Source organism: Tyto alba, unplaced genomic scaffold (assembly GCF_018691265.1).
Source record: "Tyto alba isolate M040663 unplaced genomic scaffold, T.alba_DEE_v4.0 Super-Scaffold_14, whole genome shotgun sequence".
Classification (NCBI taxonomy): Eukaryota; Metazoa; Chordata; class Aves; order Strigiformes; family Tytonidae; genus Tyto; species Tyto alba.
The window spans coordinates 22,478,742-22,500,942 of NW_024881276.1; the positions used below are offsets into that span (position 1 = coordinate 22,478,742).

Below are 22,201 nucleotides of genomic sequence, written 5' to 3' on the forward strand. Positions count from 1 at the left end.
GTTCCTCCAGCAAACTGTCTCTGAGTCAGCTGCAGGAGAATAAAAAGTGAAACTGAGAATACCTAGTCCTGGCCAATGCAGATGGTAAGTTAATAACAAAGGCAAAACTGACTTCCCTAAGTAATAGGAGCACTTGTATGCCTGCAGCAGAGGACTCCAACTTTTTAATTTGGGTGGACTGCGTGGAGCACACTGCCAGCATGACACAGTATGACACACACAGGTCCCTTTATTAACCTGTCAGAGGCAAGCAGGCCCACTTGCTTTCCTGACTGCAGGACCAGGAATTCAATTACTGTGATACTTCAAAAACCTGTACAGTGAGGAATAATTAATGTAATTTTCTATTGCATAGGAATTATCTCAAACAATGCTCTTGTTTACAAAAGCATTGCAGACATTGTAGGGATGTAAACATTGCAGAATTGTTTTGAATTTAGAATTGTCTGCAAAGTTGTAAGAAGAAAAGGAATTAAAAGATTTGTTTGAAATTTGCTTTCAAAAAACCAAAATTTGCACCCAAGTCTTTTTAAAAATATAGCTTTTTTTTTTTTTAACTCTCAGCCAGCCTTGGTGAACACACCTGCAAGCATTTAAATGATGTAAATAGGTGCACCTGGGGAAGAAATACAAGTATAAACCTTTAACTCTGGAGCTGTAGCTGGCTGAAGCAGTGTTATGGAAGACCAAAGCAAGAGAATGGTAAATGTTCTGTTTAAGGACAGATTCTGTCCTGTACAGAGCTGAGTAGTTTTTCTGTGAGAGGGAGTATGTGTTGCTCATTTACGGATTTGTTTGTGGTTGTTTAAATCTTGTAGGGCTTAGTTTCTGGAATGGAAGGACTTTGGCTTTAGAGCTCCAACTTTAAGGGCAGCTATGTGAAAGAACTCTGTGTTCAAGGAAAAACTAAGTAAAGATAAGTGGTTTTATGTGCAAGTACTGTAGAAAAGTTTTGTCATGCTTTTAAATCCCACAGTGCAACTAGCTGTCCTTCTGGAGTATGAATCTTCCTTACACTTTCTTGTTGGAAGAGGCAGGAGCCTGAGGAGGGAAATGGAGGAATAATTGCTATGTGTGGATCAAGGACAACCAAGCCCTATGTCCTTTTCCTTGTGACTTAATAGCCTCAGAGGTATCCTGACCCTTTAAGCAGTTTGTCAGTACTTTTACTGACCTAAATTAAAGGAAATGGCTCTAGTATTTTCTGTGTTAGCAGGCCATGATGTGATGGAAGGGTATGGAGGTGTTTCTCTCTTTTGAAAAGTGACAGCTTAATCCTTATTATTTAACTGGCATTTTACAGGCTAACAGCAAATACGAGTCCTAATGAGTCCAAGGTGGAGCTTTTTATGGATATGATGGGATAGCTTGGTAAAACTTGTTACTAGAGGGGGAAATTAAGGATGACCTCTGGCATCTCGGTAGATCTGATGGTTAAAGGCAGCTTTTGGGAAAATGATGAATGACTGTAGTAACTAGTGTTCACCACCACCACTAGTGTGTTGGGGTGAGCGGCTCAGTGATGTGCCACTGGACAGTTGGCAGAGTGGATCATTTCATAGCCCTGTAGGAATGGCCAGAGCTGTATCTTAAATGTGTCTGCATCTGTGTTAAGGGCAGCTGAGCAGTGATGGTCCAGAGCAGGGGCTGCTGGGCAAAGGAAAGGCGAGGCGACAGAACCTCTCAGGAAGCGTGCAGAAACTAATGCCAGGATGCACAGTGAGGCCTGTAAAGGCAAGGAGCCCCAGTTCCTGACCTGCAAAGGCACCACGTAGGGGCCTCTGGGTGTACGTGGGGTGAAGCAGCCTGCTGACCAGGAGTCCCAGTTCCTGCTCTAACTGACACTGGAGCTGGGCGGGCCCCACAGCGCGCCATTGCTCGCGCCCCCCTCCTTAGCTCGCTGCGCTCGGGCCCGGCGCCGCGGCCTCGCCGCGCCTCCATTAGGACCTGCGCCACTGAGCTGCAGGTGGTGGTGGGGAAGCGCACAAGATGGCGGCGGGCGCCGGCCGGGACACCCACGTGACCTAGAATTCGACTCCTTCTAGAGACATCTCAGCCGCGCGCGCGACGCGGGGTGCTCTCGCGAGGCTGCCGAACAAAAGGAGCGGGCGGCCCGGGGGGGGGGGGGGGAAGAAATGTCGTGATCTCGCGAGACCTCGTGGCCGTTCTTCCCCTGCGGAGCAGCGGGGGAAGTGCCGGGCCGCCGCGGGGAAACCTCGCGGTATCTCCCGCGAAACCCGGGAGACCCAGCGGGGTCCGCGCGGGCCCCGGCGCCCGAAGTCTCGCGACACCTCCGGGTCGCCCGTCACCCAGGGCTGAGCGGCGGGGGCCTGCCCAAGGTCTCGCGATATCCCTCGCCGGTCCGGTCCGGCGCGTCGCCGTCGGCTCCTCTCGCGATAGCGCTGGGCGGGGGGAAGGGAGCGCTCGGGCAGGGGCGGTAGCGTGCGCGCTGAAGTCAGCGTGCGCCGCCGGCGGGGGGGCGGGGACTATATAAATGCCAGGGCCGAGGCGCGGGGGGGCTCAGTCAGGAAAGCGATTCGCGGTGGACGAGCGGCAGTAGCGGCGAGGCCCCAGCCCGGCGAATCTGAATTTCTCGAGGCGGAGCGGGACACCCCGAGACGATCTCTCGTTATGAGTCATGTGGCGGTGGAAAATGCCCTCAGTCTAGACCAGCAGGTGAGGGACGGGCCCTGGAATGCGGTGGGGGAGGGAAGCGGCGGCAAGCCGCTCCGTTAACCAGAGGGCGGCGGCGACCGGGGCGGGGGGGAGAGGCGCGGAGGACTCCCTGAGTGCTTGGGGCAGGGATGGCGGAAGGGACAGTCGAGATTCCAAGCGTGGGACTTGTTTTGGACCCCAGTCCCCAACAGTTGCGTCGTGATTTCTCTCCTTTCCCCCCGCCACCCCCGCGTTTTTGTTTGGTTTTTTTTTTTTTTTTTTGGCCGGCAACCCCGCCCTTCCAACACCCCCCCCCCCCCCACCGCGGCCCGTTTGTGGCGTATTCGGTTGTTGCGCAGTTTCCGTCGTGCGGCGGCTCCGCGCCGGGTTTCCTCCCGCGAGGACGCTCCGTCGCCTTTGGGGGGGGAGGGGAGGGGGGGGGGGGACACACACACGGACGGACACACGGCGGGCGGCGCGGGAAGGAAGGGACTGCCGCTGCCGGCCGAACCGGGATCCCGCGCCTGCCCCCGCGGCCTCCTCGCCACGCTCCAGGCCCGGCTTTTGTGTGGCGGCGAGCGGCGATGGTAATGCTGGCGGCCGGGACCCCTGGTGGCAGCGGCAGGGAACGGCTCCGCGCCGAGGGGGGGGAAGGGAGGGGAGCAGGAGGAGGAGGAGGGAGCCCGGGGGAAGGGGGGCAGGGAGAAAGACACGATAAATGGCGGCCATTGTGCCTCTGACGGGGCGAGGCTTGGGGGGGGGGGGGGGGAAGGAAGGAAGGCGCTTTGTGCTGGCGCCCCCTTCCCCGGGGAGGGGGCTGGGGGAGGGGGCGCTGGCGGTGCCTTTGTTCGAGCTGCGTCAGCACAGCCCGGCGGCAGCGGCCGTTCCCGCTCTTTCCTCCGGTGCCGGTGGGCCCCGGTGGCGCAGTTGGGCCTGGACGAGGAGCGCCCCAGCCGGCATGTGCCCGGGCGGCTCCCGGGCCCGCGATGTTGTTGTTCCTCCCCCCACCCCCCCCGCCTTTTTTTTCTCCCACTTCTTCCCTCCTGCTCTCTACGTCTTCCACTTCCCCCCCCCCCCCCCCCGCCCCGTTCCTTTGCTGGGCGGAGTCCGGCGCAGGCCCCTGCCCAATGTGGAGGGGATAGATCGTTATCTAATCCCCGGAGAAGAGGGGGATGGGGGGGGCGGGCGGGCGCCGGGAAGAGGCCCTCATGTTGTAGCCAGACCCAGGGCGGGCAACTGGCGTGGCAGGGCAGCGCTAGTCCTCGGCGGCTAGTATAGGCTTCGGGCGGCCGCTGCTCTGGAGTCCTCGGCGAAGTAGGTCAGGGAGCCGGTACTCACCCCCCCTTCTTCCCCCCCCCCCCCCCCCCCCCCCCCCCCCCCGAGATAGCACGTGACGGGTGCCGGATTATCTGGGCGGCTGCGGCTGCTCCCTGCTGCGCCGAAAATCCCAACCCGCAGTGCCGGCTGCACCGCCGCACTGAGATGGCGGCCGCGCCGGCCTTGGTCGCTGCGCCATCTCCGAGATCAGATTTTGGCAAGTGTTGCCCCCACGGTGCGGACAGTGGGGGGGTTCAGTGCGAGGAAATCTATGCATCACTGGTGTTGATTGCCCCGGGACAGCCACTTTTACCTAGTAGAGTCTTTGTTTTTGTTTACTCTTCAAATAAGAATCATTCTTTAGTCTTCTGTTGATGTTTGAATCGACTAAAGGAGATCAGCTTTTAAGTACTAGCTTTAAAGAGGGTAAGAAGGCCTTCCATGTGAGGATGTTTCAAGAATCTGAATGTTCTGAATGACAGCATGCACAACTAGTATTGCCTGAACTGAAACACCTTTTGGTAGGCTTTACTGTGAGACTGAATGCTGCAGATGAAACTTTAGAAAAGCAAACCGAAAATTGTATTTGCTAAAAGAAATAATTTTAGGAAGAAGTCATCTGATGTTTTTTGAACAGTAGCTGTGTCAAACATAGACTATTTCTTAGTTGTGTTGATGCAGTGTGAAGAAATAACTGAGTCTCCACAAGTGCACAACTGAATTGATATAATTGGAACTGTAGTCTCTTCAGACCTAAAAAATATTTGGTGGGTGTAAGACCCCACACTGGCAGCAAGGCAAGGAGAGTATGTGTTAGTTGGTGGATATGAAGACACTTGAAGATGATATAGCCTTGAGTGCTTACTATGATTTTGCTTTTTCTCCTTCATCGGAGATGTAAGTGATACTATAAACAAATTTCTTTGCAGCAGTAACTTGTTGAAACACTGCTTTCTCTTGATAAGTAAAAGGGCTTTTCGTATATTAGCATAAATTCATGATGTAACATGCTGATACATATTTTTATTTCTTCCAGTTTTCTGGTCTAGACTTGAATTCCTCAGACTCTCAGAGTGAAGGAAGCTCTTCAAGCAGTAAGTACATGCAAGTTCTCAAGCTTAACAGACACACAGTTGTAGAAATAAGAGTTTGGTAGCTGTGAAAATTAATTTATGAAACCAAGATTTACAGGCTGATGAGGAAATTAAGGAGATTGATAGTTATGCCTACTTTGAAAATGCTATATAGTTTAGATAGGAGCACGTAATTTAGCAGGGGTATGGCATTTGTAAAAATTCTCAAGTACTTAACTAGAGAGAACTTAGTCTTCCAATTCTTTCTCTTTTTTTTTTTTTTTTTTTGCCTCTTGTCAAACAAGTGAGGCTGCTGATTGTAGTAGTAATGTAGTGATCTGTCTTCTCAAAGCATACAGCTAGAGCTGGAATGTTTGAAGATAAAACTTTTAGTAGTTAAGTGTACTAATCCTAATTCGTTCAGTAGAAGCTACATTCTCTGCCATGCAAGGCTTAAGTATGTTAAGAGGGGGGAATCTTTCAGGAATTCACATTCAGCTTGTGCCTGGTGCATTCTGATTCATGTTGCTTAGCAGACAGATGCTTCTGGATTGTAAATGAAGAATGCTATTCAGAGGCAATTACGTGTGGCTTCTGGTTTGATCTGAGATGAGCGGATGGGGATGGTTGAATTTAAGGGGAAGGAAAAGTGCTGGTAGTAATAATACTGTGAGTGCCAGTACTTGAATGACAGTGAAAATCTTAAGCTTCAGATATCTGGCGCCAGGTTAAGCTTCAGTGAGATCTAGGAAGACAGGCTTTCAACACACGCTGCAGCATCCATAAAGGATGTGTGTGACTTGGTCAAAGAGATAGGAAGACATCTGTGCCTTAAAAGCAGCTGCCTAAATGAGTACCTTTTCTGCCTTGGCCCTCTGAGAGAAGGATGTTAAGCACTGTATTAAAGGACTATTGTTTAAAGATTCTGTAAGAGACCTTAAAACTTGGAGGCACACAACTTTTTTCTAACCAAAAGCTGTTGTTGGAAAGACAAGTACCTCAAAAGGTGCTAATGCCTCAGTCTTGTAACGCTATCTTTCTTTTGTCCTTTAGAAGGCCGATATATTCCTCCTCACTTGCGGAACAGGGAAGCTTCAAAACAGGGTATGTATCAGAAATACACTGGCAACAGTTGTAACTGGTTGTTAGCCTCCTGAATCTCTAGGAAAAGACTGTTACAGGCTTTGACAGTATTGTTAAAGGTGATTACTGCTCAACTGTTCTGTGCAAAACACTGAAACTTAACTGTGTACTTCTAGTGTGCCTTTCTTGGTTCATCAGGTTACGTTCTAAGCTCAAGTTCAGACTGGCAAAATATCTTCCATGTTTCATTAAGCCATTACAAGATGAAGTTTCCCATCTTAAGTACCTCTGTAATCTTGAGTATCAATTTTAATGGGTTTTGGGAGTACCTCTTTCTGCTAGTGACTGTAATGTGGAACTTCTATTAAACAACTGGTTACTATGAACAACTGGCAGTTTCACTCTGCAAATGGATGTTTTACACAACTTTTAACTGGGGAGCTTGAGAAACAAAACAGACGTTGTCCATGTTTAGCTTCCTGCACTTTTTATGGAAGTCCACAGGAGTACTTACAGGAGGAAATGCAGGATGCTAGTGAATGAAACATGAAATAACATGATTGATGTTGATCATATGTTTACTATGGGGGTTTATGCTGAGAAATGGCCTTTGTGTGTTGCACTTGATTTTCTAAGCAAAACATGTTAAGAAAAAAAATTAGTGGAGTGCTTCAGTGGAGTAAATCATGACCTTTAGTTGTAAGGTATAAAGATTGCAGATGCTTCAGCATGCATTGTCTTCATGGCTAAATGACTTGTATAGATAGAAGAGAAACATTTCCTCTAACATATATTGAAATACTGGAATGTAGAAGCTAAAATACTTTCTGCTATGCTACAACTTAGGGAATTGAAGTTCTGTAATATGGGAGGACTTGTATCTCATCTGTACCTAAAGCCATGGACTTCAAAAGATTCTCTTTTCAGTACTGCAAGAGGACTCCTTTCCTTAGGAGTGGGTGGGAGGAGAATGTTGAAATAAATGCTGATACCTCATATTACTCCTGGAGTTATGTAATTTTAAATTTGACTGGATGAAAAATGCTCCATTCCAGTTCTATGCCATTTGGCGAAACAGATCAGTCTGGTTTTGTCTTGCCTTTACATGTGTCTAAGCTAGTGATGATTTTTGTGGTGTTTTGCCTTTTTCATTTTTGTTCTGTTTTGTTTTTACCATCTAAAAGCATGGCATAAAGCACCAAATGATGAACAGCCTGTTACCAGAGCTGAATGGTTTGGGGAAAGTAGAGGGATTGGTTGTCAGCTTAATGTTCTTTATGTGATTGGCAGCTTAATATCAAATGTGAACAGTCTTTCAAGAAATGGACTAACAAAACCTCACAGGAATGTGCAGGTTTCTCAAGAGCAGGAAACAACTTCAAGTTGGCTTGTGGGCATTTGCTGTTTGTAGATCTCCTTTCCCCATACGGTAATTTGTACCAAACTGCAGTTTAATTTTGGGGGATATTGGATATGGAAGGATACTTTAGTCTTAATCCCGAGTTCATATCCTAACCTGTTATGTATAGGACTGTCACTGTCTGCAAGACCAGAATTCAAACATAGCAACATACGTGTGATCATGTGTGTCTTTTCTGGGAGCTTCGAGATTCACCTTGCAAAAAGGTAAACAAGTCATGAAACTTAAGCTTGATACATGGCTTGTTCAATTAATAGGATATAGGCTACCAACTTTCCTTGGTCAACCTAATGTTCCAAAACTTCCTTTAAAGCTGAGTACAGTGTCACTAAACTCCTCATGGCTCCCTGTGACAAGGTTCATGATGGCTAAGTGGAAAAGCTATGATTCCAGTTCAGGCCCCTTACTAAGAAGTGAAGTGGATATCATCAGTATAGTGATGTAAAGCTGAGCTATTTATAAGATGATTTAAACTCTGTTACACAGTTGTACTTTCATAAAAGTAATTTTTGCTTTTGTTATTTACAACTAAGGACTGCTTCTATACCTGCGTTGAAGCTGTACTGTGTATTGGCTGCTCCTTTGAATCTTTAGCAACAGATCTTTCAAGCTGTAGACATTAGCAAGCAACAGGGGAAAGAGACGTTGGATAATAGTGATACTTGACCATGCAGCAAAACTCTTCATGCAGCCTTACAAGTACAGTAAGCTGCTAAAATTTTTATTGCTAAGTTCAGTTAAACTGCTTGGTCTGTATTTCAGTAATCCAGTAGAATTGTCTTGCTCTCATGTCATGACCTTACGGACTTCTGTGAAAGTGTTGATTAGTTATTACTGCATTCAGAAACTTGAAACAACTATTTGTTTCTCCTGTGTGTTGTTCCCTTAGACATGCTCTAGAAACAAATAGTGTATAGTTCCTAGCTTGCGGTTCTCACTTTCCTCTGTAGCTGATGACAGTATAGTAATTCATAGACACTGTTAAGGTTGCACAACAGGCTCACTTGCAGCTAAGTAAGAAATTGCTTAAGGCAGTGGACTTAATACTTTAAAAATAGCCATTGTTTGTGTTCAGGAAGAGCTGAGCATCTTCATGATTTCAGTAGGTGTTGACAGAGGAAGCATGTGAAGGGATCTAGAGTATTTTTGTTTAAAACTCCTACAGTGCTTTTTCAGCTTATTCTTTCCACATACTTGCAGATCTGTCCCTGTCATAATAGAAATTTTTTGCCTTTATTCATGGGAACAAGACAGTACAGAACCACAGGAAATCAGAGCATACATGAAAATAAAAATTGGTCTGTTTGTTACTTGATGGCAGTTGTTTTTCAGCTGTTGCAGCTACAGTATATGGACGTCAGTAGGTAGGCTGCCTGGTTGAAAGTGTTTTGCTTCCATGAGCTTCACTTGATAACACTAAAACTTGTTATGTCATTTTCTTGTTAAAATTCTTGGAAGTTGCTCTTGGATATTTAAAGTCTAACCTGATCTATAATAGATCAAGGAGTAGGTGTTAGAACTTGCCTTAAGGGTCTTCTCCAATCTGAAGGGTTCTATAATTATGAATATTTTTCCCATCTTTAAAAAACTGGTGATTGCTGCTGCATATGGCAGCTTTTCAAGTAAGCTAACAACCATTGGTGTTAAAGCATTAGAAAATGGGAATTAAAATGCTGATTGAGGAGAAGCATTGACAATTCTACCATTCTTCATAGGCACAGGAACTATAAAATTGCTCATTGATATATGTTCATTAACTTACTGAAAGCCAACCTTAGCTCATTTGTTGAGAAATATGTACTGGATAAAATCTATACAGGTTTTTACTTGAAAAAAAAAAAAAGCCTTTATTTTCAAGGAATTTCTTGATGATTCTTTCATGGTCTCATGATCATTTTCTTCACTTCAGAGAAGTCAATATATGGCCTGTTACGGGTTGTCTCAGTGCATTTGCTTTTGATTTTAATTTGCCATGTGTTCTAAATAAAGATGATGTCTTCTGCTAGCTGGTTCCTTAGAATGGACTTGTGTAGCCTGGATCTCTGTTGTTGTTCTATGTTGATCCACAAGTAAAATCAATTTAGGAATACTAAACAAAGTGGAATTAATGGCCCTAATTGTCAAGCAGGATGTGTATGTATGTATTTGTTTAAAGACTTGTTCTAGAAGTTGCTTCACTACCTTAAAAAAAAATATGGCAGGGTATCAGCTCAGAAGCTAGTGCAGTAACAAGCTAGATGAGTAAGCTTACTTTGTATGCTATTCGGAGTATAAAATTTTTACTCCTTTCTGTAACTCTCCAGATTTGGTGGAAGATCTTGGTGTAGTACAGAGTCAGCCCAGTTTTTTTATTAATGAGAAACTACATCTATCCCTTCCTGAGGATTGCTCTGTCAGTACCACTGCTGTTAGATCTCTTAACGGGGTGGTGTATCCCAGTATTTTTAGTGTAATTTGAATGTACTTACACTCATCTGGATTTAGATGCTGTCAAACAAGCTATGAATAAGTTTCTCGTGCGTTAGTGAAGTGGTTATGGTATTTGTGGTCTTCTGTCAGCAGTCTCTCTGTGTGAAGTTAATTTATCCTTAAAGGCTAAAGTTCTTAAAGCACTTCGGAGGTCTTGAAGTATTCCATGATGTTGTGTGCTAATAAACTTCATACATGGATTATTTTTGCTGTCTGCTTCAGTTAGCTAGACCAAATGAGTTATAGTTATCATACTTTCAGAGTTCCCTTGTGACTAGCACATGTCTGGATTCTGGGGAGTAGAATTTCTTTAAAGTGTAGGGGAAGGAGAATGACAGTCTCCAGAGAATATCTAACAGGATAGGGTAATTGTTATAGCAAAGCATTTTTTAGAGAGAGGATCTAGAACCAGCCCCTTTCTTTGGAGTAATTCTGTTTTGTGGTTGCTTTTATTGTCTGGTGCATAGGTCTTGACTTTTTTTTTTTGTGCTGTGGAGCTGGCAAGAAGCATGCTTATTAATAGGAGTGACATTATTTGTTTGTCTGTTGAATTATTTTACTTACTCTCTGCCAGAATTTGCAAAGGTTGGAATGCTGAACCAGAATTTGAGTTCTTAGTCTAGTACCAAATAAGTGTAATACCAGAACACTGTTTAATGCTCTCTGCCTACCTCCATACTCTTGATAGATGAATAAAAACAAGACTTTTTACTTCATGGTGTTAGCAAACTGATTGTACTTTCTATTCTAACTGGAGTTAATGTACCTAAGTAGCCACCTTCTGTAGGTAGGTGTAAAAAGTGCTGTGGAAAAATTCAATGTGGTAATTCGTTGCAAAGAATTGCGTTATTTGTGCATGGTGCTGTTAATTTGTTTTAGTCTGTGTAGATCAGATTGCTTGGTGTACTTGCAGGATGACAAAACATTCTAACTGCTGTATAGATTTCTAATGTGAGGGCTAATACCATTTATTGATCTCCACCAGAGGCTTTGTTAACCTCACAAAAATTAAATGCATTGTCAAGGATTTGTGTTGGAGATGTAACGTAGATTAGGCTTGGCAAGTCTTGGTGTTTAAATGTTTCTTTTGATACTTGTCTTTTCAGGGTAGGCAACTTAAATATTAGCACTAAGGCAAGTGCAGTGTTTTTAAAAAATAACATGCTTGTATATGAGTGGAGGTGTTTCAGCAGGTTCTGATAGGCAGTGAGAAATGCTTAATCCTTATTTGAATAAGCCTTCATATCTGTACATTTTCCATTTCTGAAAGACTGCCTGCCTTTTAAATCCTGTAGACCTTTCAGTGAAGGCTTACTGGGCAGAACTTTTTTTTCTTCTTGTAAAAGCCTAGACCATGTACTGTATGGCTAAAATATCTTTCTCTACTAGGTTTTGATAGTGGCGGCTGGAGTTCTAGCAGAGACAAGGATGCATACAGCAGCTTTGGTGCACGGTCTGACCGTGGAGCAAAATCAAGTTTCTTTGACCGTGGAAATGGATCGAGAGGAGGAAGGCAAGTACTTATTTGTCTGGGTGGTGCATATATGAAGTCTGTCTCAGTTCTAGTAGTGGACCTGTAATCTTGATGTTAAAATTAGAGGGCTAGGTGTGAACAACATAAGGTAGGAGGAACCTGGGAGGGGAGGAGATAGTGAGAGAACTTTGCTTTTAAAGCTACTTGAGTTAAAGGATGGGAAACTTGTATGTGTTGAAAAATGTGCCCTCTAGTCCATCACCAGCCACTCACTGCAGCTGTAATGACTTGCTGACTTAACAATTTCACCAAAAAAGTCCTAGATGGGTGGCTACTTCCAGAAAAATCATGACGATCTGTTGGGAGCACATAAACAAACAAATGGATTTTTATTTTTCTTAATTTTTTAAACTTTTTTTAACTTGTTTAAAACCTGTAGTTAATAAAACTGGGTGAGACTCTTGCAGGTTCTCTACCTTACTTGATCAGTCTTACACACATCATGCGTTGTATGCACAAGTATGGTGAGAGTGACCTTTATCGACTAGTAAAGCTGACGCTAGTCCTGTATCCAGAGTTTTCTCAAACATGATTTACCAGACCAAAAACTAAGCAGTTGAGGTAAGGACTTCTTCCACCTTCTTTCCAAGTCAGTAATACAGGTGAGCTCCCTCTTTATAAAATAACATGACATGTAATTGAGGTATTCAGTTTGGTCACGTGTGGTGGGGGAATAAAGGAACAAATTAGAGCACTTGACAGGGTTTTGTCTGGATGTGGGAGAGATTTATGTAAAATGAAGCATGCTACCAAACAATGTTTTCTAAGCAGTTTAAGTGAAGTTCCCTACAAACAAATGACAAAGGCTGAGCAACTTGAATTGCAGCTCTACTAGCATATGACTGGTTCTTTACACTTTTTACACTTAACCAAACAAAAATTTTGATGCACGGTTCAGTATGTTGAACTTGGCTGTGAAATCATGCAAACTCCCCTGTCTGTGACAGAATAACATGGCCTAATCTGCTGACGGGGACTAAACTCAGTTCAGTTCGTAGGTCAGGAAGCAAGTACAGATAGTCTGACTTTGAATTGTTACACAGTTGTATATGTAATACACAGAGCAAATACTGTTAGATTACTATCGCTTTAATGTTGCATGTCAAAAAATCCTGTTGCCCAGGAATAGTGGCCTGATATTCTTGCTATGTTTAGATATGAAGAGCGTGGAAGAGGTGGCGACTATGATAGGAGTGGCTTTGGCAGATTTGACCGTGGTGGGAATAGCCGCTGGTCTGACAAATCAGATGAAGATGACTGGTCAAAGCCTCTTCCCCCAAGTGAACGTCTGGAACAGTAAGTAGTGGAACAGTATAAATTCACACGACAGGGTCAGTTGATAGATCTAGCAAGTAAAATACTTTCTCTTCTGTTTTTAGAGAGCTTTTTTCAGGAAGCAATACTGGCATTAACTTTGAGAAATACGATGACATTCCTGTTGAAGCAACAGGCAGCAACTGTCCTCCACATATTGAAAGCGTAAGTGTGTTTCTTGTTTTGTGTGGTTTTTTTTTTTTTTTTTTTTCCTTTGGTTTGCTGATGTATCTAATGACTATTTTGCGTGTGGAACTTTGTTATGCTGTCTTAAGTTCAGGGAGGACAGGAAACACAGCTAAGCTGTTGCAGATGAGGGTTGCATATGGTGAACTAAGACATGGGCGAAGTTGTGTAAGCTAAGCTTGTTCAGTTAACACTTGTAACGGTGATTTGTCTTTAAACAGTAAACGTGTAAAGAAGTGGAAGTGCTTGGAGGTGCTGGTTTGTTAGAACTGCTTAAGCATAGGCATTGTGTTGTGCTAAGCGTAATATGCTAGTGTAGTCTGCACTGCAGGCTTGGCTGGCCTTTTAATAATCACTTAATGTGACTGGACTAAGTAGATAGCAGGTTCTTGAGAACTAGCTTCTGAGTATCTGTAAATTTATTAGGCAAGTTCCGTGGGAAGAGATGAAAATAAAAGCTACTTTACAAATGAAGACAAACTAAATGATGTGTTCCATGGTGGCTGAAGGAAATGATCCCCATCTTACTCGTTCTAAATATTTTGCAGTTCAGTGATGTTGACATGGGAGAAATTATTATGGGAAACATTGAGCTCACACGCTACACCCGTCCTACTCCAGTCCAGAAACATGCAATACCTATTATTAAAGAAAAGAGGGACTTGATGGCCTGTGCTCAGACAGGTAAGTTAGTAACTTGTTACTACCTAGTCTCTTTTGATAGGAGTAGGGTCTTGCACTACCTTACAGACCTCTTGCCTGCAGCTTGAGGAATACAACTTTCTGTTCAGAGTCGTATACTGAAATAGATGCAGTGTTGGAAATTAATTAACTGTAGAGTCTTGCAGCTGCTTTAGATGTGGCTTGACTGGATTTACTGCATGTGTCCTGAGAAATGTTCATGAATTAAATCGTATTCACTTCAGGGTTTTGTGGTGCTGAGTGGCAAGTCTCTTGTAGATAACCCCTGCTGGCTAAGGAGTACACTCCAGCGGCATAGGTGGTATCTGTATGCTGGTGCAGATGTTACTGGGAGTATGCTAGTGATACAGGATTAGTGCTGTAGCTGTGAAAATAACTATTAATAATAACTGAATTGTATCTTAATAGGATCTGGGAAAACAGCTGCATTTCTTCTACCAATATTGAGCCAGATCTATGCAGATGGCCCTGGTGATGCCTTGAGAGCTATGAAGGCAAGTATTTAAATACCCAGTCTTGGGAAAACTATGATCAGTGAGTATTTTTGCCCCATATGCTGATGGCTGCTACAGAAAACAATGACTGGTCTTAAATGTCGTAATTATTTTGAGTATATTAGGCAAGCTTCTCGAGTTGCAGGCTACTTTAGCTATTTCCCTTTAAAAATACAGGCTGTGGAACGTTTGTTTTCCTACTTAAAGAGCAGATCTGTGTAACTGTCTAGAGAAAAGATTGCTTTTGTTGTTGTGTAAGCTTTAAAGATGCTTTCCTTGCTACAAAAAAGCTACTTGGTCACACATGCCTATGTTGTAGTGACCTTAAGATAGGAAGTAACAGATTTTATAGCTATTACTTCTCTCTTGCTTAAGTTATGAAACACAACACAGGTGGTACACACCAAGCTTGTGCAGCTATGTTGCTGTAAACATTAATCAACAGCTGAATCTTGGGTACTGTAGTAGGGCAGTCTTACTTCGATGCAGTGCTTAAAATAAGTTGGCGCTCAGCCGTTCCTTTTCTTTCTTGTTAAGACAAACTTGGTGACCCATCTTCAGTATTGCCTATAGTAGCTGTTTTAATTCCTCTCATAATTGGGGTACTCATTCCAAGTATGGGTGTGGTTTTTTTCTTCAGGAGAATGGAAGATACGGGCGCCGTAAGCAATATCCAATCTCGCTGGTCTTGGCTCCCACTAGAGAATTGGCTGTGCAGATCTATGAGGAAGCCAGAAAGGTATATCTAGGAGTTCATCATTATAAAATAGCTTAAGTATAGTTTTTCTTAGCGCTAATTTACTTTGTTTTATAGTTTGCATACCGTTCCAGAGTTCGTCCCTGTGTTGTATACGGTGGTGCAGACATTGGTCAGCAGATACGTGACTTGGAACGTGGATGTCACTTGCTTGTAGCAACTCCAGGACGACTGGTTGATATGATGGAGAGGGGAAAGATCGGACTGGATTTCTGCAAGTAAGTGAAATATTCTTGTCCATATGTGAATGACTCCGCAACTAGAAACTACCTTTTTTTCATGTGAGATCTAGAGTTAATGACACTTAAGTTCTGGTTTTCCATCTGTAAACATATAGATGAGAACTTGTGCTCTGGTACCTGTTCTGGGTTACAGCTTAAAGAAAATGTCTCTGAAGAGCAACCTTTTTTATTACTATTTAGGTATCTAGTGCTTGATGAAGCTGACAGAATGCTTGATATGGGGTTTGAGCCTCAAATTCGTCGCATTGTTGAACAAGATACTATGCCACCAAAGGGGGTTCGTCATACCATGATGTTCAGTGCTACTTTCCCCAAGGAAATCCAGGTACTTTACAAAAGTTCAAATATTTTAACAGGTCATAGGGGCAAACTCCATCTCTACAGGGGGAAAACACAATGATTTATTTTTTTCTTTATTTTTTTAGATGCTTGCTCGTGACTTCCTTGATGAATATATCTTTCTGGCTGTTGGCAGAGTAGGTTCTACATCTGAGAATATTACACAGAAAGTAGTATGGGTGGAAGAGTCAGACAAACGTTCGTTTCTGCTTGACCTGCTAAATGCCACAGGTAAAGACGGGTTTCAGATGAGCAAATAAGGCAAAATTCAGATGACACAAAACTAATTACTCAAGTAACAAGATCTTCTATTGATTAGGTGAATGTCCTTAAAGTGTAGTGACTGTATTGGACTGGCTAAATGTCAGTATTGAGTTGATGTAAGCTCTTCTGCTGATATAAAATGGGGAGGAAGGTCTCCAGTGTCTTCAGACATTGAGTAAACACAGAATAAACAAGAGCAGAAAACTGAAACTGCCTTTTAACAAGAGGTGGAGCCAAGTATTTCTGTTCATCTTTTCATCTGCTAACCTATGCTTTTAATTATTGCTAGGCAAGGATTCATTGACTCTGGTGTTTGTGGAAACTAAAAAGGGTGCTGACGCTCTTGAGGACTTCTTGTACCATGAAGGATATGCCTGTACAAGTATACACGGAGATCGCTCTCAAAGAGACAGAGAGGAAGCACTGCATCAGTTCCGTTCTGGCAAGAGCCCAATTCTTGTTGCCACAGCAGTAAGTGAAATCTGTGAAGATTGAGCCAGTAATCGTATTACTTGGCAGGTGGAATTTTACTAAGATCTTACTGAATCCTTTAACCACTAGGTAGCAGCAAGAGGGCTGGATATCTCAAATGTAAAGCACGTCATAAACTTTGACTTACCAAGTGACATTGAGGAGTATGTACATCGTATTGGTCGTACAGGCCGAGTAGGAAACCTTGGTAAGTACGATCTAGATTTTTCATTACTTAATACCTCAGTTGATAGGTGTAGTAGTATTGACTAAGCAAATTGCAACTAACTACTTGAGAAGCCTGTGTGCTGCCTTCTGTGACCAGAAGCTGGTCGTTGCTGCCTGACCGATGTGGAAAGTAACCAGCTCCTTTAGCTAGTGCTTTTGTTACTATTAAAAAGCTCTGATACCACCTGGAAGCTTGGTATCTTCTGTGTCTGTCAGTAAATAGCCAGGGTTTTTGGGACTAGCTGTGGTGGAATAATGGTCTTAAGTGGCTTTCTCTTCAGATAATTCTAGTGTTCTCAAGTTTGGCTATAAGGAATCTTGATACAGTACTTGCCACAGCTGCTCAAGTGGAGTGTGGAAGGGGTTTAAGTGTGTAGTGTACTTGCTCTGTGTGGGGCTAAAACTGAATGTTTACTTCAGGTCTTGCCACCTCGTTCTTCAATGAGAGGAACATAAACATCACCAAGGACTTGCTTGATCTTCTTGTTGAGGCTAAGCAAGAAGTACCATCTTGGCTGGAAAACATGGCTTATGAACAGCATCACAAAGGAGGTGGCAGCCGCGGCCGATCTAAGAGGTAATGGTCACAACTGTGGCATACTTAATCCATAGTGAGAGGTAGTTCTGTGACACTTTTTTCAGTCTGAAAATAGAGGAATACAAACCAGTATAGTATAAACTGAATGAGGTCCATTAGAAGGTGACAGCTTGGTCTCTGGTTTTGTTCTATCTTTTTAAGGCAATTAACCCGTAAGACTTCTCTTAAGCAGACAACTAGATATAGCTGAGGCAGTGATGTCTAGCAGAAATGGCTTCAGGACTCTGAAAGCAGTTACAAAACTCTTGGCAGAAATGCATACCTGCATGTGTCAGATGTACCTTCAGCAGTTATTTGCTATTCAGGGAGAAGGTAACGCATACCTCCTGACATAAAACAGGAAAGGTATGAGAGTTAGACTGCAGGTGTGAGGTGGCTTGTAAAATAGTTTTGCTATGGAAACCTAAAATGCTTTAAGCTGTCAATACAGTGCTGTGCCTAATGGTTTAAAAGGGTGGGAGGAGAAACAGCCCTTTTAATATAGTTAAGATGATGCAACCACGTGAATTCCAGTTGTGTGTGGTGGTGGGTTTTTTCTTTTTTTTTTCTTTTTTTTTTTTTTTTTCCCTTTGAAAGTAGGCTTGTAAAATGGTGGTCCTTTTCTACAGTGTGAGAGGTGGTCATAAACGCATCCCTTGAGCACTAAGATAGGTTTGGAAATTCTGTGGAGCAGAGGTTGCACTGAAACAGATCTTGCCAGGACCTGAGAAAATAATTCTTGGCGTAACATAAGTTACATGACCTGGCTTGAATTTTCCTTTGCCATGTTGAATGCCGTTTCCAGATAGCATTTGGGATGCTTATAAAGTGTGCTGAACTTGATGCTTGTACTGTTTGTTGGCTGGCTGTATCTGGTGACGAGAACTGAAGAAATTTAGAACGTGAATCTCAGTGTCTGCAGTGCTTAAAATACCACTGACTTTACTCAAATGTTTGTTTTCTTCCTTTATACAGCAGTAGGTTCAGTGGTGGATTTGGTGCCAGAGACTATCGAACAAGTAGTGGTTCTGGCAGCAGTAGCTTTAGTAGCAGTCGTTCAACCAGCAGCCGCAGCGGAGGAAGTGGCAGCAGAGGATTTGGAGGTAAGTAAAACTGGACAGGCGATGTTGGCAAATATAAAACCAGATCTAAAATGCTTGCTGTAGTAAAACTGCTGGAGGTAATGCTTTAAATGAGGACAGCTGGTGCTTGCTATGAGAAGTCTTGGCATCCTCCTTGGATCCAGGCTAGCGCAAGTTACCTGTCTTTGGTTAGTTGGCTGCCTGTCTTTCCAGCATTTTAGTTGAATGTGTGCATTTGATAGCACTTCTGGGTGGGGTTTCCTTTAACAGACAATAGATCCCTTGTCTGTGTCCCGGGCTGTTTTCTTGTGAAGGCACAAGTGTACAGCAGGTTAATTAAGCATCGCTTTCTCTTGCCTTTCATAGGTGGTGGTTATGGAGGCTTCTACAACAGTGATGGATATGGAGGAAACTATAACTCCCAGGGGGTTGACTGGTGGGGCAACTGAATCTGCTTGCAGCAGATACCCTACCAAACAAGCTAATATGGAAACCACATGTAACTTAGCCAGACTATACCTTGTGTAGCTTCAAGAACTCGCAGTACATTACCAGCTGTGATTCTCCACTGAAATTTTTTTTAAGGGAGCTCAAGGTCACAAGATGGAAACAAAGGAACAAGTAGCCCTATCTTGAAGGTGGTTTTGAAGACTCTATTGCTGTAGTCAGGATTAACTCCCCTCCCACCCATCCCCACCCAGAAACTGCATTTATAATTTTGTGACTGAGGATCATTTGTTTGTTAATGTACTGTGCCTTTAACTTTAGACAACTTTTATTTTGATGTCCTGTTGGCTCAGTAATGCTCAAGATATCAATTGTTTTGACAAAATAAAAATTACTGAACTTGGGCTAAAATCAAACCTTGGCACACAGGTGTGATACAACTTAAACAGGAATCACTGATTCATCCATAATATTACAAAGAAAAACTTATGCGGTAGCCTGCATTAGGGCTTTTGGTATCTGCAGATTTGAAAAATAAAACATCTTGAAGCATATCAATGCAATTAGTTTCTAATGTGGCAAAACTGTACTAAGTTAAAGTTCTGATTTGCTCACTCTATCCTGGATAGGTACTTAGAACCTGATAGCCTTTAATAAGCCATTCCAGTCATGATGAGATGATGTATGGATACATGCATACATTAAAAGCACTGTTTTTGAAGTTAATGCAAGTAAATACAGCAATTCCTTTTTCAATATTTAGGCAGATCATTAATGTGAGCTAGCCAAATGTGGGCAGAACATTACAGGGAATGTTTAAAGGTCTGATAACTTGAAATAGTTTTTAGGAGAATTCATCTATTTAGACTTTTTAAAAATGCCTGCCATATGAAATTGAAATGGTAGAATGGCTGACCATGGCAGTGATTGGTCCTCCTTAAGGGCCTGACTGAATTTTTGGTCTAATAACGCATGCTAGTGTTGATGTTTTTTGGTCAAGAGGGTATGAACAGGAAGAATTATGCAGCAGGCTTTATTTTAATGCAGATTCACATTACTCTGTTCAAGCTGCGTGGAGATGTTAAACTGGCTTACTGTAGACTTTGTAAAATGGCTCCAGAAGAGTAACAAACAAACCTGAGATCACAGAGGTTGGAAATGTACATAAACTGCACAAGGTTTCAATTCTGCTATTAAAGTGCAGTTTTAGTCAGTTTTAGTTGCATAGGTTTCCATTGTATTTATAGTCTGTTTATGCTAAATCTGGCCAAAGATAACTATTGTCCACCAGAAAAATGCCTCTGCCACTTGGAATTTCTGTGCTAACTCTGTGGCCAGAGCAGTTAACAACTAATCTACAGTGGCATAGGAAAATGGCAAAAATCTCCTAAAGTGCAATAGATTTTTTCAAGTGTATTGTGCCTTGTTCTAAAACTTTTATTAAGTAGGTGCACTTGACAGTATTGAGGTCATTTGTTATGGTGCTATTTCAAGTCTAGGTTTAGGCCCTTGTACATTTTGCCCATAACTTTTTACAAAATACTTCTTTTATTGCACATTCAGAGAATTTTATATATGTCTTGTGTGCGTGTCCTTAACTTCCAATCTTATTTTGTCTCTTGGAGATTGAACGCAGCTTGTTTAAGGAGAAGGAAATAGATTCTAAAACTTATTTGGGACCATGGGAATGATAGCTGGGAAGAAAACTATTTGCACACGACAGATTTCTAGATACTTTTTGCTGCTAGTTTTGTGTAATATTTATTGAACATTTTTGACAAATATTTATTTTTGTAAGCCTAAAAGTGATTCTTTGAAAGTTTAAAGAAACTTGACCAAAAGACAGTACAAAAACACTGGCACTTGAATGTTGAATGTCACCGTATGCGTGAAATTATATATTTCGGGGTAGTGTGAGCTTTTAATGTTTAAGTCATATTAAACTCTTAAGTCAAATTAAGCAGACCCGGCATTGGCAGTGTAGCCATAACTTTCTGATAGTAAAACAAAAATTGGCAACTTAAAATTAAACATGCCAAGGTTTTGATACACTTGTCTTAAGATATTAATGAAACACTTCTAAACACTGATGTGAAGTGTCCAGAATCTCAGATGTTTGTTGCGTGAGTTTTGTTTAGTTGTGTGTTTTTTTTTTTTCAGTGAATGTCTGGCACATTGCAATCCTCAAACATGTGGTTATCTTTGTTGTATTGGCATAATCAGTGACTTGTGCATTTTAGCAAGTTTTATCAGCCAGCAATATTTTCAGTTCAGATACAAGGATTCAAAACAATATGCAAGAATGGATTTAAACTTGCTGAATGTGAAAATTGAACTTCAAGTCACTGTAGGTTTAGAATTGCTTATTGTATTAGTTTAGATGCTAGCACTGCATGTGCTGTGCATATTCTTGATTTTATTAAAATAAAAAAGTTGAACTGCACAGTCTATTCATTTGTGAAGCGTCACTCTTCTGGTTTATAAGATCTGTAGCCCAAGCAGTCTCATTCACGTGCAACTCTGGAAGCAGGTGCATCTAGTGTGGTACATAGCGGTGTGCTTACAAATGGCAGCTATGCTTAAGGCTAGAGCTGTAGCAACCTTAAACTAACCTGTGCCCCCAGTGCTGGATACTTGTGAAATTACCTAGAGACACTAAGAAAGCAGATGTGGGACAGAGGAGACAGCCACTTTAGTTTTGGGTGGGGTTGTTTTTTTGTTTGGTTGGTTTTTGTGTTTTTTTTTTTTTTTTTAGAGTACCCAGTTTGGCTGTAACTATTAATTTACTGAACTTGCACTCAAGACTTGATTCCTCAGCCATCTGATGTTAAGGACTTCATCTCACAGTTGCGCCTCTGGATGCAGCAAAGATACAGTGTCTTACCTGTTGATTATTGTTAGGCAGCCTTATTGAAAACAAGCATACGCAATTCTGGGGGAACAGTGCAGTACATGCCCTATTCCCTCTCTCCCAAAAAAAGTGTGCCCTGCCTCCCCCCCACTTAGCAAATGTATGCCCGCACTTGAGTTGTGAATTAGATTTTTAAAACTAAGGTCTGGGATTGAGCTGTAATTAGGCTGGAATGAGGCTAAATACTAGAATATCCAAGGGGGTACGGTGGAAGGAATATATCCAGATGTTTCCAGTCTGTTTTTGAAGCTAGACAAAAATGTCTCTTCATTTAGAAAATGTGATTTACAAAGAACCTGTGCTGAAATGACTGCAGGAACTGGTGAGTTCCTGGTGAGTAAAGGAGAGGGGAGAAGGTAATGCCCCGGGGAACTGACCCACAGCAGTGTGTTACAGACCTGTGGGTTGAGGATCAGTAAATGTGTGATGGGGACTTGTAGTCCTGGATCCGGGTAGCGCACACTTGTAAATGGAATCGATCCTGCTCGGTACACCACCCATCAGTAGTGGGGATGGGCTTTGAGGAACTGTGGGAAGGAGATCAGCGTGCTTGCCAGGGTAGCTTGCTGGAGGATCTCTTTTGAGCACACTGACTGTGGACCACACTAAATTTACCTGCTTTAGACTTGCACTGAT

At 42.7% G+C, this 22,201-nt stretch overlaps 1 protein-coding gene across 1 annotated transcript; it reads left to right on the top strand.

Annotated features, from left to right (window-relative positions):
- The first annotated feature begins 2,504 nt into the window (after window positions 1-2,504).
- On the top strand, window positions 2,505-21,097 carry DDX3X (DEAD-box helicase 3 X-linked). Its single transcript, XM_042788369.1, has 17 exons — window positions 2,505-2,676; window positions 5,009-5,066; window positions 6,099-6,149; window positions 11,407-11,530; window positions 12,707-12,847; window positions 12,931-13,030; window positions 13,600-13,735; window positions 14,162-14,247; window positions 14,888-14,986; window positions 15,062-15,222; window positions 15,427-15,571; window positions 15,672-15,816; window positions 16,139-16,320; window positions 16,411-16,528; window positions 16,969-17,125; window positions 18,101-18,228; window positions 18,574-21,097. The coding sequence occupies exons 1-17, from the start codon at window positions 2,632-2,634 to the stop codon at window positions 18,654-18,656; spliced, it is 1,959 nt and encodes a 652-aa protein (XP_042644303.1). The 5' UTR covers window positions 2,505-2,631; the 3' UTR covers window positions 18,657-21,097.
- The last annotated feature ends 1,104 nt before the right edge of the window (window positions 21,098-22,201 follow it).